General features: G+C 40.7%; 1 protein-coding gene across 1 annotated transcript in view; it reads right to left on the minus strand.

The window, feature by feature from the left end:
- The window catches only part of carmil2 (capping protein regulator and myosin 1 linker 2), a 63295-nt gene that overhangs the window by 36863 nt on the left and 9366 nt on the right, over window positions 1-17066 (minus strand). Inside the window, exons 10-27 of the mRNA XM_040132137.1 lie at window positions 16676-16764; window positions 15992-16086; window positions 13773-13859; window positions 13381-13490; window positions 12829-12906; window positions 11803-11879; window positions 10727-10831; window positions 10189-10258; window positions 9884-9965; window positions 9080-9176; window positions 8104-8158; window positions 7750-7922; window positions 7103-7171; window positions 5947-6040; window positions 5078-5164; window positions 4190-4318; window positions 3506-3622; window positions 1335-1510 (exon numbers count right to left, since the gene is read on the minus strand). Of these exons, the coding sequence (XP_039988071.1) occupies window positions 1335-1510; window positions 3506-3622; window positions 4190-4318; window positions 5078-5164; window positions 5947-6040; window positions 7103-7171; window positions 7750-7922; window positions 8104-8158; window positions 9080-9176; window positions 9884-9965; window positions 10189-10258; window positions 10727-10831; window positions 11803-11879; window positions 12829-12906; window positions 13381-13490; window positions 13773-13859; window positions 15992-16086; window positions 16676-16764 (1790 nt within the window). The remainder of the gene's footprint in view (window positions 1-1334; window positions 1511-3505; window positions 3623-4189; window positions 4319-5077; window positions 5165-5946; window positions 6041-7102; window positions 7172-7749; window positions 7923-8103; window positions 8159-9079; window positions 9177-9883; window positions 9966-10188; window positions 10259-10726; window positions 10832-11802; window positions 11880-12828; window positions 12907-13380; window positions 13491-13772; window positions 13860-15991; window positions 16087-16675; window positions 16765-17066) is intronic.

Here is a 17066-nt window from a genome sequence, read left to right on the forward strand (position 1 = left end):
AAATTCTGACCCGATAATGGTGCTGCAGTACATGAGAAGCCAGAGAATCATCAAATTCATTGGGGATAATGAATGTCTCTACCAAATGTTTTCCTGGTCCATCCATTAAATGTCAGGTATTCTCAAGATAAGTGAGAACTTTGACCTGCTGGTGGTGCTAGAGGAAAGGTCAAAGGATCACCAAAGCCATTCAGAGACATCCTCTGGGGAACATGACTGTCTCTACAAAATTTCATGGCAAACCAATAGTTGTTGAGATATTTCAGTCTGGCTCAAAATGGTGGACCCACTGAAGGCCACTGTGATGGCAATAGCTACATTACTGGTAGCCAGTTGGGGTGGTGGCCCAATGGTTAGCATGCTTCAGTTTTAAGTTTGTACGTTAAAGCCAAGGCTCTGCATTGAGCCTTGTGCAAAGTTTTGTTATCTAGAAACAAAAATAGCATTAATATAATTTTGAATAATTTGATCTTGCTTTGAGGCTTCTGGTACCTGGACATTCCGACTTATTTTAAGAAATCTTATGAAGACCAAATGGCTTACCACACTTGCAGCCAAATTAGCTTGTTTCAAGTAAAACAAAGCTCATATCTAAACTGTTTTCCCTTAAATTTGATCAGGAATTTCTTCCAGCGAAAATATCTTGTTTTTACATTTCTATTGTTTATACCTGGTTATTGAACAAAGAAACTAAGAACAATTATCCTTGTTCACTTTAATGAAATTCAAGAGTCCTGTTATTAATACTTCCTTTGTAAAAATGAGTTCCAGTTCTTGACGATTTATCGGTTGTTGTATTCGACTGCATTATGTTGGTTGCTGTTTATGATATTTCTTGCTCCTTCTATGTAAATGAGGTGGACTAAATATTAGCAACACATTTCTAGTAACACTGCCTTTGAGTTGGGACAGGGAAAAGCAGACAAAGTTATTTTGAAGCTTTTTCAGTTTTACGTGTTTTAGGTTTATAATGAGCAATGAAGCTCAATCGCGGTCAATAATCAGTTCATTTAATTGAACAGTTAAGGTCCTGCTATAGACAACATCTCTCATCCTGATTAAATGTGCAGTAAATAAAAATAATTTTACTTTTAAGTGAATCTACTGATATAATATGCTGATCATTATTTCATCGTTCCCGGTTCTAGCATAGAAACGTTTGCATAAAATGCACAGCTTTCTACCCAAGATGTCCTGCAAACTGTCCTTATCATTTACAATCTTTTTACCAGTCACAACAGTCAGTCATTTCCTACAGTATCTAAGGCGATTATACAATGTAAATGAGGTTCATTAAACAGACTGAAATTACTGTCTTACATAAGTGTTATTACCGCAGTCTATTGATGATGATCTGCCCCGTGCTCTCCACAAGAGTGCTTCTCAGGAATGCGTGTGTCTGTCTGCTTCTTTTAGACACACACTCCGACAGACACTCGCACACACTTGACCGCTGGACCACCCGTGGACACACTGCCTCTGCACACCTCATCAGGCTTTGAGCCATCTCCTGGAACACACAGAGTGACACGTGAGTATGGCCAAGACCGGACATTATTAAGTCTGAGTCGAGACTGAGTCAAGACAAGAAGGAGTCCTCTCCCAAGACCAAGATCGAGCTGGGATCTAACCAGGATCCATTAACATTGTCTTATTCTGTCATTTTAGAGATTCACTCAGGACTATTCATTGGATATTAAGATGCAACTGAAACATGAGATCACAACCCAATGTTGCTGCAGTGGAACATAAGCATGGGATAATTCAGTGTTTTTTTAATGAATTTATTTCAAACCACCGACTTTCCTCTGGGAACCGGGGATATGTTAATGATGTTCAATTATAATCATTCTTCATTATTGATGTGCTGATACATTTCAGTAGCCAGGTATATTTTCAGGTATACTGTATTAAAATTAAAAAGCAGGTTGCTCACTACCTAGTGCTTATACATCCTCTTTGCAGTTGAAGGAGTCACTTCTTCAATGCCACTGTCAGGGATCTTGTCTATTAGGAACTCCTTTCCAACAACCTTCCACTATTCAGCATCCCTGGAGGACACTTACATGGCACTGGACCCTGTTTCTACATTGGTTCTCATTGGTTAAAACCATTTTTGTTCTCTTTTTTCCATTACTTGTGCCAAATAAATCATTTTGCTTTAGTCACGCCTCATTTAGCAATTCTTCAACCTACTGTCTGCAATATTTGTCTAAAGGGATGTTATTGGTCAAATATGGAGATATGGGGGTATTGTAAATGTAAATGAGCCTATTCATGCATGAGCAGATTGATGTAAAAAAAACGTAAGACTGATATTGCTCATTGTGTACAGAAGTGTGTATGCTTGTTTGATTAATACACACTTTATTGAGTGCTCAGACAGCCTTACACATTCATTTAAAATGTTTTCTGTGTATGCTTTGATAAATGAGGCCCCGGGTGGGCCTGATACACATGCTGCACATGCAGACTTAATTTGTTGCAACCTACAGTATGTCTTTTAACTGGCCAGGGAATGAGAATAGACATTTTTAAATAATTACTGCATGAGGGCATAATTTCCACTTGACTCATTTCCCCTTACTTATATTGTTTCAGGTTGATTCTCTTACTCGGGTCTGTCTGAACATTGCACTCTTACTGTCCGTAGTCCAGATGAGAGAAGATCTGACTTAATAAAAATGGTGTTACACTAATCTGAGTCGCCTCCAGTTATTACCATGCGCCAAAAGCATGAGCTTCAATGAGCAGCAGCAGCCAGTGGTGCCGCAAGTGCTTCAGGGAGAGTGTTTACTTTTTTGCCCTGGGTTTTGTCTCTCAGGGTACACACACGATTCCCCCCATTACTGACAACTACGTTTTTCAGGTGAGGAAATAATTTAATGTATATTTTTAAGAAGGCACTAGAACTGAACATCAGTCAAAAAGATACTAAAGAGAGTAAAGTGCAGTGGTTTTTGTAGTAAAGATACATTATTTATCAGAAAGTATCAGGTATCTATAAAGGAAACTAAAAAGGATTTTAAGCAGAGGTACAACACAAAGAGTTTGTAACCTCTGTATTCTAGTACAACTGTGTGTGTGTGTGTGTGCTTGAGTTTCTGTTGATTTTTTTATTCAGACAAAGTGGGATCATAACAGATTATTATATTTTAAAGCAAAGAGAGTATTCATGTTAAATGTTACTAAAGTATTAATATCTATCCACACTTCTTGTGTAAATTGGCTTGACCAAAAGGAGGATGCTTAACCATAGATGGTTCTCTGAAAAAGACTGAGTAGCTTGTATCCCAAAACAGCGGTAGAGATATCAAAACGTTACTGTTGCGTTAACTTCCTGTTAGCTCCTGTTGTCCTTAAGATAAATGATTGGAGGTTGTCTAGGGAGATGAGAACTACAGCCATGGCCTCAACCCCGTTTTGTAATCCAACCCGGTACAATTTCCACTCTGTGATCTGGCCTGTGTGATAAGCTGCACAGTGGGCGTATTTACATGTGTACCTGTATGCTTCGAGTGAACTCAGTAGTCAGTGCGGCAGCAGTGTCAGTGAGGATGCAGTTCACCAAGTCCCCGTAAGAGCCACACTTCCTGCCTGCCTCATACAGAGAGGGGAGCAGCTGCACAGGGAAAGCCAAAAAAAACATTAGTGGCATCATTTACACTCCCTGGTCCCTTTATTAGGCAAGCCTATACAATCTAATGCAAGCCAGTAAAACGGCTCTGCCACATACTTTCTTTATGAAGCTTAGTTTTTTTTTTTCTTTAAACTTGTGTTGTTGCTGGACTGAATTATATTGAAATGTGTTTCCAATATTCTTCCCCCTCATGTTTGTAAAAGCAGTGGGCAAAATACCTCTCAGTATAATGCAGTCCAGTTCAACATCTCTGCAAACCACAACCTAAATAATTATCAGACAGTGTCAATCAAGACTGACCATTATTATCTTTGTAAAGGGAGAGTTTACAGCTCAGCTGTTGTACTGAATTGCATTAGATTCTAAATGTGTACCTAATAAAGGGGCCACTGAGCGTATACATTTCATTTTACAAATGGACTCTTATTTAACAGATAGTTGACATGCAATTCAGTCCCACAAGAATCCGACAGAGTTTGGCTGTAATTATTTAAGCCCACAATTCTATAATTTATAGAGGTTTTCTTAACCCATCTGAGCAGCCTGTACCTTGAAGGACTCCCTGGCGTTGTGCAGCACCTCGTGTGCTGTCAGGATGTCAGCCTGGACCTCCTGAATGCTGCAGTGGTTTAAACGTTTAAGGCTGTCCTCCAACTGCCGACACATACCTTGGACCAGCTAAAATTGAGTACAACAGAGACATGCAGAGCTTAGCATACAGACCGGGACAGAAACTGGTATGTGGAGCCAACATAGTTTTTCAATTAGTTAATTTTTTAATTAAACTAACTAATTAAAACTAACTTCAGTCAGTGAACCTCACGTGATAGAATTCACTTTAATTCATCCCATATTATTTGTTGAATGAATAACATGAACATTACATGATTCACCAGAGTAGTGTCAGTCATCGTTATTGTTGCCGCTTGTGCAGAGTCAGAGTTGAACTCAGAGTTGGTTCTGCTATGTTTGTGTGCAGCTTTTAATCATTCCCAGTGGGGGCTTGTGTGCAGTGTTCCCTGCATGGTATCCATAGTGTCCCACTATACTCCAGACTGTTAGGATGTAGGCTACTGCCAAGCCGAACTGTACTGCAAAAGTCATTTTCAAATTCATTTGATTTCCAACTAACATATTTTCAACAACGTATAAGCTGTTATTAGTATTCTCAGTTTCAGTGGTTACCTTACCTAAAGTTTTCTTTTACTCTGGCAAAAATACAATTCTGTGGAAACACTGAATACAATTTTGGAAAGTTTGCGCAAACTCAAATTTTGACTGAAATTTATGTCAAGTCTACTTGCTTTAATATTCAACATCTGAAAAAAATGTACACCCTAATCATTTATTATATTATGTTAGAGTTAATCAGCAGTATTTGTATTATTGTTAATTGACCTGTAATTACATATGTTATATATCTATTGTACTTCTTACCTTTACAGATTGTTGAGTTCTTAAGACTTTCTGAAGTTCCACTCCGTCAGACTGTCTCTGGTTGTTTCTGTCTAAACACTGCTGAATCTGCTCACGCACACACGCACGTGCACGCACACACGCACACACGCACACACGCACACACGCACACACGCACACACACACACACACACACACACACACACACACACACACACACACACAGATCAAAGTCACTTTTGGGGACATGCAATAGACTTGCTTTCATTTCCTTAACCACTGAACCAAAAATCAGCTTTTCCCATTTGGGGACACGGCTTTTGTCCCCAATTAGACAAACTGTCCCCAGTTAACTTGTCTTTAGTCTGAAATTTGTTCCCAAAAGTAGCCTATGACAGACAGACAGACAGACAGACACAGAGTGTATACTGGTTGATTGTTTTGTTACACACGTAAGCTAATACCATAACATTTTAACCCACATCCCTCACCACCACAGTGGCTAAATACACCATCACATCTGTTCTCTCTCTCTCTCTCCGCTCTGCCCCCAGTTCTCCCTGACCTCCTAAACATACCCTGTTGCTATCAGCGACAACAATACACAAATAGTAACAAAAAACCCATTTCAAAGCATAGCACGGTGACTAACCAGACCACACTGATAGTAGAAGGAAAGAAAGAAACCCAGAGGCACCACACAAACACCAACTGTAATGTCCCATATGATTTTGCAAAAACATCACCCTCACCATGCAAAAACTGCTTATATTTTAAGTTCACATTCACACAGAAAGACGGCATGTGAACGAAAACAAGATGTGAGAAATGACAAATGTATTGTTTGTACATTCACCTTTTTAAATATTTTCCATATTAAACACACTGACCTTGTGCAGGGCCTCTTTTGTTCTGTCAGGGTTGCTACGGTAACTCTGTGTGATATCAGCCAGGGGGAGGGACACCTGCTGCAGAGTAAAGTTCCTGCACAACACAGAACCCTACTATCAAAATTCAGATACATACACTAGACGGTCCATCGTTCTGGTCCAGACAGAAATACCTCAACAACTACTGGATAGATTGCTTTGAAATTTTGTACATGCATTCATGGTCCCCACAGGATAGATCCTACTGTCTTTGGTGATCCCCTAACTTTCCCAAAAGTGCCACCATGAGTTTGAAGTTTGTGGTTTTTAGTGAAATGTCTCAACACTACTGGATTTACACACATTCATGTCCCGCTCAGGATAAACTGTAATCCCTGTGCTGGTCCTCTGACTTTTCATCTAGCGCCATCATCAGGTCAAAATTTCAGATTTTCCAGTTGATTTATGAGCAACATCAGCTGTACTTTGTGTTTAGTGCTGTTTAGCATATGTTAGTATGCTAACACACTAAACTAAGATGGTTAACACAGTAAATATTAGCCCTGCTAAAAGCCAGCTTCTCAGTATTGACACTGTGGGCATGTTAGCATGCTGACGTTAGTATTTAGCTCAAAGCACCATTGCACGCAGTTGAGCCTCAGAGAGCTGCTAGCACAGCTGTAGATTCTTGGTATTGTTCAACTTTAGATTGTAATTTACAGTAAGCCGTTTACAACGAAGCCCCTGAAGTCCTGAAAAATTATTTTTTATGTTGAGTGCACAAGATTTAAAAAAAAAACAAAAAACCTTTCAGGACTGGGGGGGTTCTGTAGTTTACTGATTGCCTAGTGGTTACTATGTTGTGGGTCTGATCCATTGTGCAGGATGCAATTAGCACTGCAGTCCTTGAAAATTATGTGTTAGCACGATGTTAACACAGTTCAAATCACCAATGAAAGCTAACTATCCAAATGTGATATTAGGTGGTAACTGCAACCAGTAAAGCCGGTCATGGCATGACACTAATGTAAACAGCAAGTTAGTCAACACCTGCAATTTGTACCAAGCTAGTTTTTTTCAGGATCAAGTAACATTTTACTGTTGTGAGGACCAGTTACAGACTTTGTAAAGTGAGGACAGACTTTTGTGTGTGCTTGAGTGTGTGTGTTTCAGTGACCTTTCCAAGGCATCAGCCAAATCCTGGAAACCCCTGGCAGTTACATTGTTTCTGTCCCATGTTAGAGTCCTTGAAAGAGAGAGAGAGAGAGAGAGAGAGAGAGAGAGAGAGAGAGAGAGAGAGAGAGAGAGAGAGAGCTCAGGTCAACAAAATACAGCTACGTATCCTGTACCTGGTACAACTCCACCAAAGTCTGGTTGGAGATGACCTACATTGATCACTATAGTCAAGGTGAAGGTGTAGTGCTTGACTGACAGGTGCACCATGCAACATCAAATGACAGTGTGGACACACCAGATACGAAACACTCTTGCAGCCTGAATGTTAGTTTCAAATGATGAAAGGATGACATCTAGTGGCAAACAGTAGACCAAGAGCTTACAGTAAAAATTCAGTAAGAGGTGATAAATAATGGTTGGGTTGTGGGACAAAAGATTTTCTAGAGTAATGCTGTTCCAACATGAAGTAGAACATTTTGCGTGATGATGTGTTACAGAAACATATGCAACCATGATACTGTCTCTGTTTATTTAAGGACAAGGCTGGCATTGTTCTGTAATTCATAAAATATTAGAAAATCTGAAGGAAAATTGGTTTCTGTGCCTCTAATTGTTCTGTGTCCAACACTTTGGCTAGTGTATGTGTACCTCAGTCTGATGTTATTCATCAGGGCTTTAGCCAGCATTTTGGCTCCAGTGTCTCCGATGTTGTTTCCACTGATGTCCAGTTCAGCCAAAGAAGTGTGGCCGCCCAGAGCGCTCAGCAGAATGTGCATCCCTGTCTTCAGTTTGGAGTCACACACTGACAGAGACTGCAAGGGCTGCACGCACACACACATACACACAAGTATCTAAGAAATGGAGGGTTTTTTCTGTCCAATGCTGGGAAAAACATAACTAAGTATAGACATTTTCCACAATCCACTGATGTATTGCACCTGAAATAAGGGGCTAATATTACTGAGAGTAATACTGAATGAAGTGAGAGGAGGTGTCACTCACACACTCTTCATCCTGAATGAGCTGAGCTATACGATGAAGAACGTCAGTGAGAGCTCTGGTAGACAGAGAGAGAACAAGAAACATGACATGGGCAAGAAAGCACGAACTCATGGAATGAAAGATAGAAGGACGGAAGAAAGGGAGAAACATTTTAGCAACATTTTGTCTCATATTAGGTTTTGAAACATTTAGGTAAACCTACAATGTTAGACTCAGCAGGCCAGTTAGGCATGCCGACAAATGGCCACACCCAAAGGCAGGGTGAAAAGCCTGCTGTCATAGCCTCGTCCTGGCTGCATCCCACTGTGTCCCTGATCTCTCTACAAGCAATCTGCGCCTTTTGTGTGTCTTTGCAGCGTCTTGATGTGACGGATCATACAAATGGGGACAATAGTGCACGCTTTCAAACAGTCTAAGAAGCAATTTGCCTGAAGCATACTGAGACCTAGATGACAGTATCAACATTTTTACCACATTAGAGCTGGCAGCTGGGCAGTAAGGGGACACTCTTTAGAGCGATTTTAGTCCGTTTTCAGTCAAAACTGTAAAAGACGTGGGACAAAGATAAGATTTTGAAAAGTGAGGGAGGTATGTCCCCCAAATCCCCAGTTGAAACACCCAAGTATTTTACCTGAAGGTATTTTATATGGGGACCTCAGTCTGGTTTGCAGATACTGACTATTTTTGAAATACCGTCGATTTTTCTCTCCCACAGACAAAAAGAACCATTACTTAATTAGGTTTTTAGTTTACAGAAGCTTTGTATCACTGGGGCACTTTTATCACTTATAAGTTTTAAGTTTTCGATTGTGGCTACATGGCCATGATGAATTCAGGTGTCTCCGGCTGTCTGTGTCCAAAGGTTTGTTCATATACATCTAAGTAGTGAGCTGATGTAATGGGAAGACAAAGTGGAGTGAAAGGATCATGTACAATGGAGCATGTACAGCATGACTTTGTATTATGTTCCCCAGACCTGGACTTCATGGCAAAGTTTCTCCCCAGTGCGAGGCGTCGAAGAGAGTGACATCGACCGACAGACAGAACCAGAGTCACCATGTCATTCTCAAAACCTATAGCCCGACAGGGGGCGGAAAAGGGGGAGAGAGGGAGCAACACAGAGGACTGAAATTACTATGTAAACATCAAGACAAAAATGGAGGGAGGAAGTAAGAGAGCTGGGCAGCTGCACAGCAGATTGTTATTCCATAATAAAAGTCCCGTGCCATGAAAATCATATCACAAGTGTTTGGACTAGTCATTAACGATCATTCATTAAATATTTCATAAATTCCCTCCACTTTGTGGTGTAAATGACAAGTGTAGTGACAAGTATTTCAGTGACATGTGTTCAATCAAATCTGCTAAGAAAACATCTTAGTGTTATGTGTAATGAGCGAGGCAGGATGTTCAATACTACAGCAAGAATTCATGTGAAATGTAAATGTACTGCCTGCTTCAGTTTGTGTGTTAAAGGCCTTTCAATACTAATAAATGATGATGGCTATTTCTGGCTATGTCTATTTCTTAATGTAACTTAAGCTTTTTTAACTGTATATGGTAATTAGATACAACAAGTGGTGATACATTAGTCTTGCACAGCAAAATATCACTCATTAACACCTATACCAGGTTTGCCCAACAAAGAGGTGTAGGATTTAACAGGGGTTCTGAAGAGTTCAGAGTTCTGAATTGCAGGATAATGTCCTGAGACAGGTGGTGGGATTGGAGGTTTATTTTGTCATTTGGTATGATGGGATGTGTGTGTGGTTTTGCATACCGTTGTCAGAGATATCCAGACTTTTGATAGCTCTAGCTTCAGAGATGTGTTCCTGTATCACCTGGGCCCCTGCTGAACGTAGCTACACACACACACACACACACACACACACACACACACACACACACACACACACACACACACACACACACACACACACACACACACACACACACACACACACACACACACACACACACACACACACACACACACACACACACACTCTTACTGTGGCTTCTGCTACTCATCATTACAAATGAAAACGATGTTTTTGCATGTATGTGTGTGAGTATGTTATGTACCTCACAGCTACTGAGGTCCAATTCCAGCCCAAAGAGACGAGTGTTGGTCGCCAGACCCTGTAGTAATAACCTAGTTGCAAAACAAGACATATTTATGAAATATACAAGTCTACACATCTTATAACAAAGCTGTCTTGGAACCTTTCACCACTTAAACAGACTCATAAACCACAGACCCCCAGTTGAGCACGTTTTGTTGAAATGTTTATACAATGTGTGTTGTGTATGTGGAGAGAGAATAGTATTGTGAATGCGTGAAATAATTACAATAGTCACTTGCTGGCTTAAAGGGAGGTACGTTTAGTAAGCTAGTCACTGTATGTTTGTATGACTGACAAGTGTCAGACTATGGAAGCTGCTTGTATAAACCACAGTGCAGGCTAACGTTAGCTACCAGTAGCACAGGCTGCTTGCTGCTTTGGCAGCTAAGATAGCACACATAAAAGGTGCTTGAACTTTCACGTTAGAAACGTTAGAAAAATGAATAAATGGATAAAAGTGAATATTAAATTGTTGCATTTAATGGGCACAAACACACCTGAGGGCTTGTGGAGGTAGTTTGGTTGCCGATAGGCCCACATATTTTAGCTCACAGCTCTGACTGAAGAACTCTCGAATGCTCCTGGTTACCCCCCGCACCTTTCTACACACAAACACACACACACACACAAATAGTTACATTTATTTTAACACAATGTTTTTACCCACTCCATGAAACTGTGCTGGAGTTGACTATATAACCTGATTCCACCAACCGATTCATTCAAATTTCTAGTCATCTGAGAGTACTATTTCAAGTCTTCCCACTAGTCGTCCTCAGTATGTTCAATATGTCACTTGACTCATCACCTGTCTGCACACCTGCCCTGCATTACCACCATTAGTCGCAGCACATCAGCCACTCTTTACCAGATGGTCTATGTTGCCCTAACATTCCAGCCTGTTGCTGTTGTGCCTGCCTCTTTCACTGCATACCTTTTGACCTATCACAGCAAGAAAAGAACTGCTGTCAACAATAAGATTTATTATAGGCTTAATTTAATTTACATGTGACAGTCTCTGGGCTCTGGTATTGATGCATGCAGACTCATGGGCTCATGGAGACATCGTTACAGCTATTAGTTCCACCTGTGCATGTCCAGACAGTTGCGAGATCTGGTGCTTTTGTAAAGTAAAGTCACTAAAAGGGCCTGAAAGGTCTATAAATCTAGCAACAAATGTGCTAAATGTCAACACTGCCTGCAAACAACCCCCTTATGACGCAATAGAAACTGTTAACGTCCATTCAATTTGAAAGAGCAATGACCAATGGGGAACTCCAGTTACTCGGCCAGCTGACCAATGGTGTAAATTTATCGCGCAATCACACGCAAGGAGTACATATACAGTATGTACATATACATGTACTGTAGTACAATACTTAGGGTGGCCTAAGTATTGCAATGATGAAGGATCCATGATAGATGTGCAAATATACTGTACTGAGTCTATTAGTGCACTAATAATGACTTCCATGGGTCATGCACGGAGGATGTCAAGTTCATAGGTCTTAAATCTCAAAAACTAACAAACTGACGGCCACTGACACTAGAGAACTGGAACTGTGGAGCTGACCTGTGGCTGAAGGGGTTCCTGGCCAGGTTCAGGTGCATCAGTTTGTAACAACATCCAGCAGACAGGGACACAAATAACTGCAAGAGAAAGTATGAATGAGTGAGTGTTATGTACAGACTGACTAGCACAGAGGTTCAAAAGACAGTACCAGTAGCACAAGAATCTGAGCCCCCTGCATAGACAGCCTCAGTGGGCCCCGTTCTCCTTTTAATATGTCCACTGCCACGCTTTTACAAATAACTGAATCAACAAGTAAATACATGCATCTGTAGAGATTATTAAGGTAATGATGATTATAATGTGTTTAAGAAAGTCTGCACAAACTTTTCTCAACATACTGTTATTACTGTGTGAAGCTTTCATGAGAAGGTTTTACATTATAAAACATTATTTTCAGCATAGTATTTATGTCCTTGTTATACCCTGGGTAAAAAGCCTACTTAGTCTGGCCCCTACAGTGAGAAAAGGACTACTTTACTTCTGCATTACATAATAGAGGGAATGCAAATAGGACTTCACTGGAATTAGGTTTTGTTTCCAAAATGAAGGTGTTTTATTTGCAACAAGTTCTAGCCAATATTGCAGTGTAGAAGAAGCATAATAGAACTTTATAAAGGTAAAGGCACAGTCCAAATGCATACAAAAAAGTAGCCCCAGTATTAAAAATGGAAACACAGGATTTGAACCTGCTTTCACTCTCTTGCTGACTGACTTAAACCACGCTGCTAGCGAGTGTTCAAAGGATTTTTGCCTAAGAGGCTCTAATATTGTTTTAGATAGAAGAAACAGTCTGTTTTTTTTATTATATGATGGGCTAGCAGTTTACCCCCACATTCAGTCTTTCTGCTAAGCTAGGCTAGCCATGTCCTGGATGTGTCTCTGTACTGGACACACAAGGATGAACATCATGTCGCCTTGACAGCAAGCCGATTGTACCAAATGTTTGACTATTCCTTTAGGTGAAATCAACCAACCAGCCTTAGAGGAGTGGAGTGGATAGGTTTATAGAAAGTGTCTCTCACTGACCGTGTCCAGAGGGCAGTTGGTATCACTGAGGTCCAGATGAGACAGAGAGTTAGTACTGGACAAGAACTTGAAGAGAAACTGCAAGACACACACACACACACACAGAGAGACAACACTGAATAGTTTACACTGATCACATGTGCAGAATATATCCAGTATTCCAGTGCATGTAGCTTAAACCTGCTAAGGTGAGTTTTTTGTTTTTAATCAGTATCTTATCTGCACTCCTATTTTTCCTTCATTTCTTTCTCTCCATCTTTAACACAGTGTGTTGATTACTCCTGCAAACACTCGGCTCTGTCGGTATAGCTGCAGCTGAGTTAACCCTGTCACTGAGTCGGAACTGTACTGGCCCCCTTGGGATTTCTCCCAGACCTCCCAGTTACAGCTCCACTTCTGGACACGTATGTATAGCATGTGTATTGTATGTGTAGGTACTGTATGAATCATGTGACTTCAATCCACATCATCTGACATGAAACAAACACACACACACACACACACACACACACACACACACACACGCAAGCACACACACAGACTGCATTGTACCGTGGCCTCTTCAGTAACCAGGCTGCTGGGGTTACCAGACAGATCGAGGTGGGTCAGAGAAGCTGAAAAGAGCGGACTGGAGGATAGAAGCTGACTCAGACAGCCAAGACCTGGAAACAGATGCATGAGACCATGCACAGATAGTGATCAAGTTGCTGGAGGAGGACAACTGGATGTAAAGGCAATTATGTGAAAAGAGTGCATTTAGTTTGAAATGACATTAATTGTTGCAGGCTACAGATTCCAAACATCACTGCCTCTCTTATTCATTCTGAGAAGGAGGAAGAGGACTGAGAGCTGCAGGACTGAAAAGTCAGCGGAGGAGGAGTTACATGGAGGAGTATGATGTCATATACTCATATGACATCATATGAGTGTGTGTGTGTGTCTACCTCTAGCAGTCATTGATACCCGGGACAGAGAAAGGTGCTTGAGTCCTTGAGCTAGATATCCCAACTCCTGACTGAGAGCTATTATACCTAGGAGTGAAAACAACACACACAATATGTCTTAAATCCAGTGTGTGTACTGATTTAAACAAACATTGAAATATTACATCACTGATGTTCATTTAAAATGAATAGCTGATATGAATACAGTCGCCATCTCTCGTTATATCACATGTGCCTATAGACCCTTTTCACAGCAGGAAAGCACATGTGAAATCAATGATATCAATGATGGTTGCATTCCATTTAAGTGAGTCAATGTTGTTGATTCTGTTGTAAAACTAACTATGTTGATTTTATTAGTATTATTGAAGAAAAACAAACAGTTTCATGTGTGGACCATGCTTGGGGAAAAAAAAAAAAAAAAAGTGTCCTATCACTACAGCTGTGCCTCACATTATCTGGCAGTCATGTTTATCTTGCCTGTCTGTACTTTTTGTATTATCAGTCTATCTGCCCTCTATCTTTAGCTGCAGATGCTACATCCTTTCTACTGCTTATTCCGGTATATTAAAAGGGATAGATCAAACGTCTAACTATCTGCATGGCTAGATCCTATTAGGGGTAGTTTTTTCCTCTTTTTTGGTCATTTTGGTGAACTGACCCCAAGCTGCTCAAGAAAACAGTGCATCCAGAAAGTATTCAGACCTTCACCCCCCCATCTTATGTTGCAGCCTTATGCTAAATATCATTTAAATTGACCCCCCCCCCCCCAATCTACACTCAATACCCCATAATGACAAAGCAAAAACAAAATTAGAAATTTTCGCAAATTTATTAAAGGAAAAACTGAAATATCACATTGACAAAATATTCAGACCCTTTATTCAGTACTCAGTTGAAGCACCTTTGGCAGCGATTACAGCCTAAAGTCTTCTTGGGTATAATGCAACAAGCTTTGCAAACCTGGATTTGGGGATTTGCTGCAGTTCTTCTTTGCAGATCCTCTGTCAGGTTGGATGGGGACCATTGGTGGACTGCAATTTTCAGGTCTCTCCAGAGTTGTTTGCTGCCGCCACCACCATGCTTCACCGTTAGAATGGTATTGGGCAGGTGAGGAGCACTGCCTGGTTTCCTCCAGACATGACGCTTAGAGTTGAGGCCAAACAGTTCGATCTTGGTTTCATCAGATCAGAGAATCTTTTTTCACAGTCTGAGAGCCCTTTAGGTGCTTTTTTTGCAAACTCCAAGAGGCTTTTATGTGTCTTTCACTGAGGAGAGGCTTCCATCTGGCCACTCTGCCATAAAGCAGAGATCGGTAGAGTGCTGCAGTGATGTTATCCTTCTGAAAGTTTCTCCCATCTCTACACAGGATGTATGGAGTTCAGCCGGAGTGACCATCGGGGGTCTTGGTCCCCTCTATGACCAAGGTCTTTCACTCCCAATTGCTCAGCTTGGCCAGACGGCCAGCTTCTGGTTGTTCCAAAGTCCTGGTTGTTCCAAACTTCTTCCGCTGAAGAATTATGGAGGCGACTGTGCTCTTGGGAACCTTCAATGCAGCAGAAATTTTTTTGTAGCCTTCCCCAGATCTATGCATTAACACAATCCTATATCTGAGCTCTGCAGGCAGTTCCTTCAACCTCATGGCTTGGTTTTTGCTCTCATATGCATTGTCAGCTGCGAGACCTTTATATAGACAGGTGTGTGCCTTTCCAAATCATGTCCAATCAATTGAATTTACCACAAGTGGACTCCAGTCAAGGTGTAGAAACATTTCAAAGATGATCAAGAGAAATTGGAGGCACCTGAGCTAAATTTTAAGAATCATAGCAAAGGGTCTGAATAGTTCTGTCAATGTGATATTTCAGTTTTTCCGTTTTAATAAATTTGCAAAAATGTCTAAAATTCTGTTTTCACTATGTCATTATGAGCGTAGAATGATCAGGGAAGAAATGGATTTAACCAATTATATCATAAGGCTGCAACATAACAAAATGTGAAAAAACGTGAAGGGATCTGAAAACTTCCCGAATGGACTGTATGGCAAATTTGATTCCAGCTAAGCACTACATGAGCCCATTTAACTAACTGACAAAACTTCACAGAGGAAGACATAAACAGTAAAACTGGCAACTAGGGTCAAGATGGAAGATGGCTCAGAACTACTGTTATTTTCTAATACCATGCTTATACCACTCAGATGTGATATATAAAAAGCCCACCTTTGTCTTCGATTGGATTGCCTGAGAGGTTGATGGAATGCAGGGTAGAAGAGGTGTGCTCCCGCAGGGCAGCTGCCATTTTGATTGCAAAGTCCCTGCAGCAGAATAAGGTTATTTTTCAGTCTCAATCAATACCTATAAAGTAGACATTAAATTAGACTTAGAGACTGCCTGTTTAGATTTACATGTGAAAAAATATAATATATAAAATATCTCTTGATCTGTCTGTCAATGTGCACATTCCTGACTGTCCCAGGATCAATGGTGACACACCTTGTATTGTTAGTCTTCAACCTTTATCACAACTGAACATTGTCTTACATCAAGGAAGTTACAGATGGTAGACTGATGGCATAGATTTGCTTTTAAAAATCTGGCCAATAGAGAGCCCATTTCCTGAGGCCTGGGTCAGCCTATGCAAAGCCCCCTTTAACATTTACAGAACTTAAGGATCATCTACACAATTTTAAATCTCTATTCAAGGAAAATCTTCTTAAAATTGATACACAGATTCAAACATCCTGTACAAGCAGCCTTAAACTTAAACTTTGGGTCACTGAGCAGCATCACTAAAGAAGTGGAAAGTCTACTGTTTGCTCAAATGCACCTTTGTGTAAGTCTTGTTGACGGAAGTGTTTGTTTACATTGCCTACCTATGTATCGCACAATCACACACAAACTCACAGTTTGAGTCCACTGGCCTCCAGTGAGAGCTCCTCCAGACTGGGAGATCTGGACAGCAGGAAAGTCAGCTGCTGCTGGACATCTACTGACTGAAAGGACAAAGACAGAGAGACAGACAAAGTCACAAACAAATGTCCAGTCTGATATTGCCAATTTCTTTATTTTATGATTCAAATGTGGGTGCAGAGAAATGTGGCGATGCATCTCCCAAAGATTCACAATAACTTCTCCAGGAATCCAGGACCTAGGAGATATTTTGCAGGCTCCTGGTGGTGGAAGCAGTGAGCTCCTCATCCTCCTGAGAATGGCTCAGTCTCATTCAATTTAAAATACTTCAAAGGTCAGCAGAGCAAAGCTTAATGGCACTAATTTGCACTGATGCTGTGCTCCC

The sequence above is a fragment of the Xiphias gladius genome, chromosome 8 (genome assembly GCF_016859285.1).
Source record: "Xiphias gladius isolate SHS-SW01 ecotype Sanya breed wild chromosome 8, ASM1685928v1, whole genome shotgun sequence".
Lineage (NCBI taxonomy): Eukaryota > Metazoa > Chordata > Actinopteri > Istiophoriformes > Xiphiidae > Xiphias > Xiphias gladius.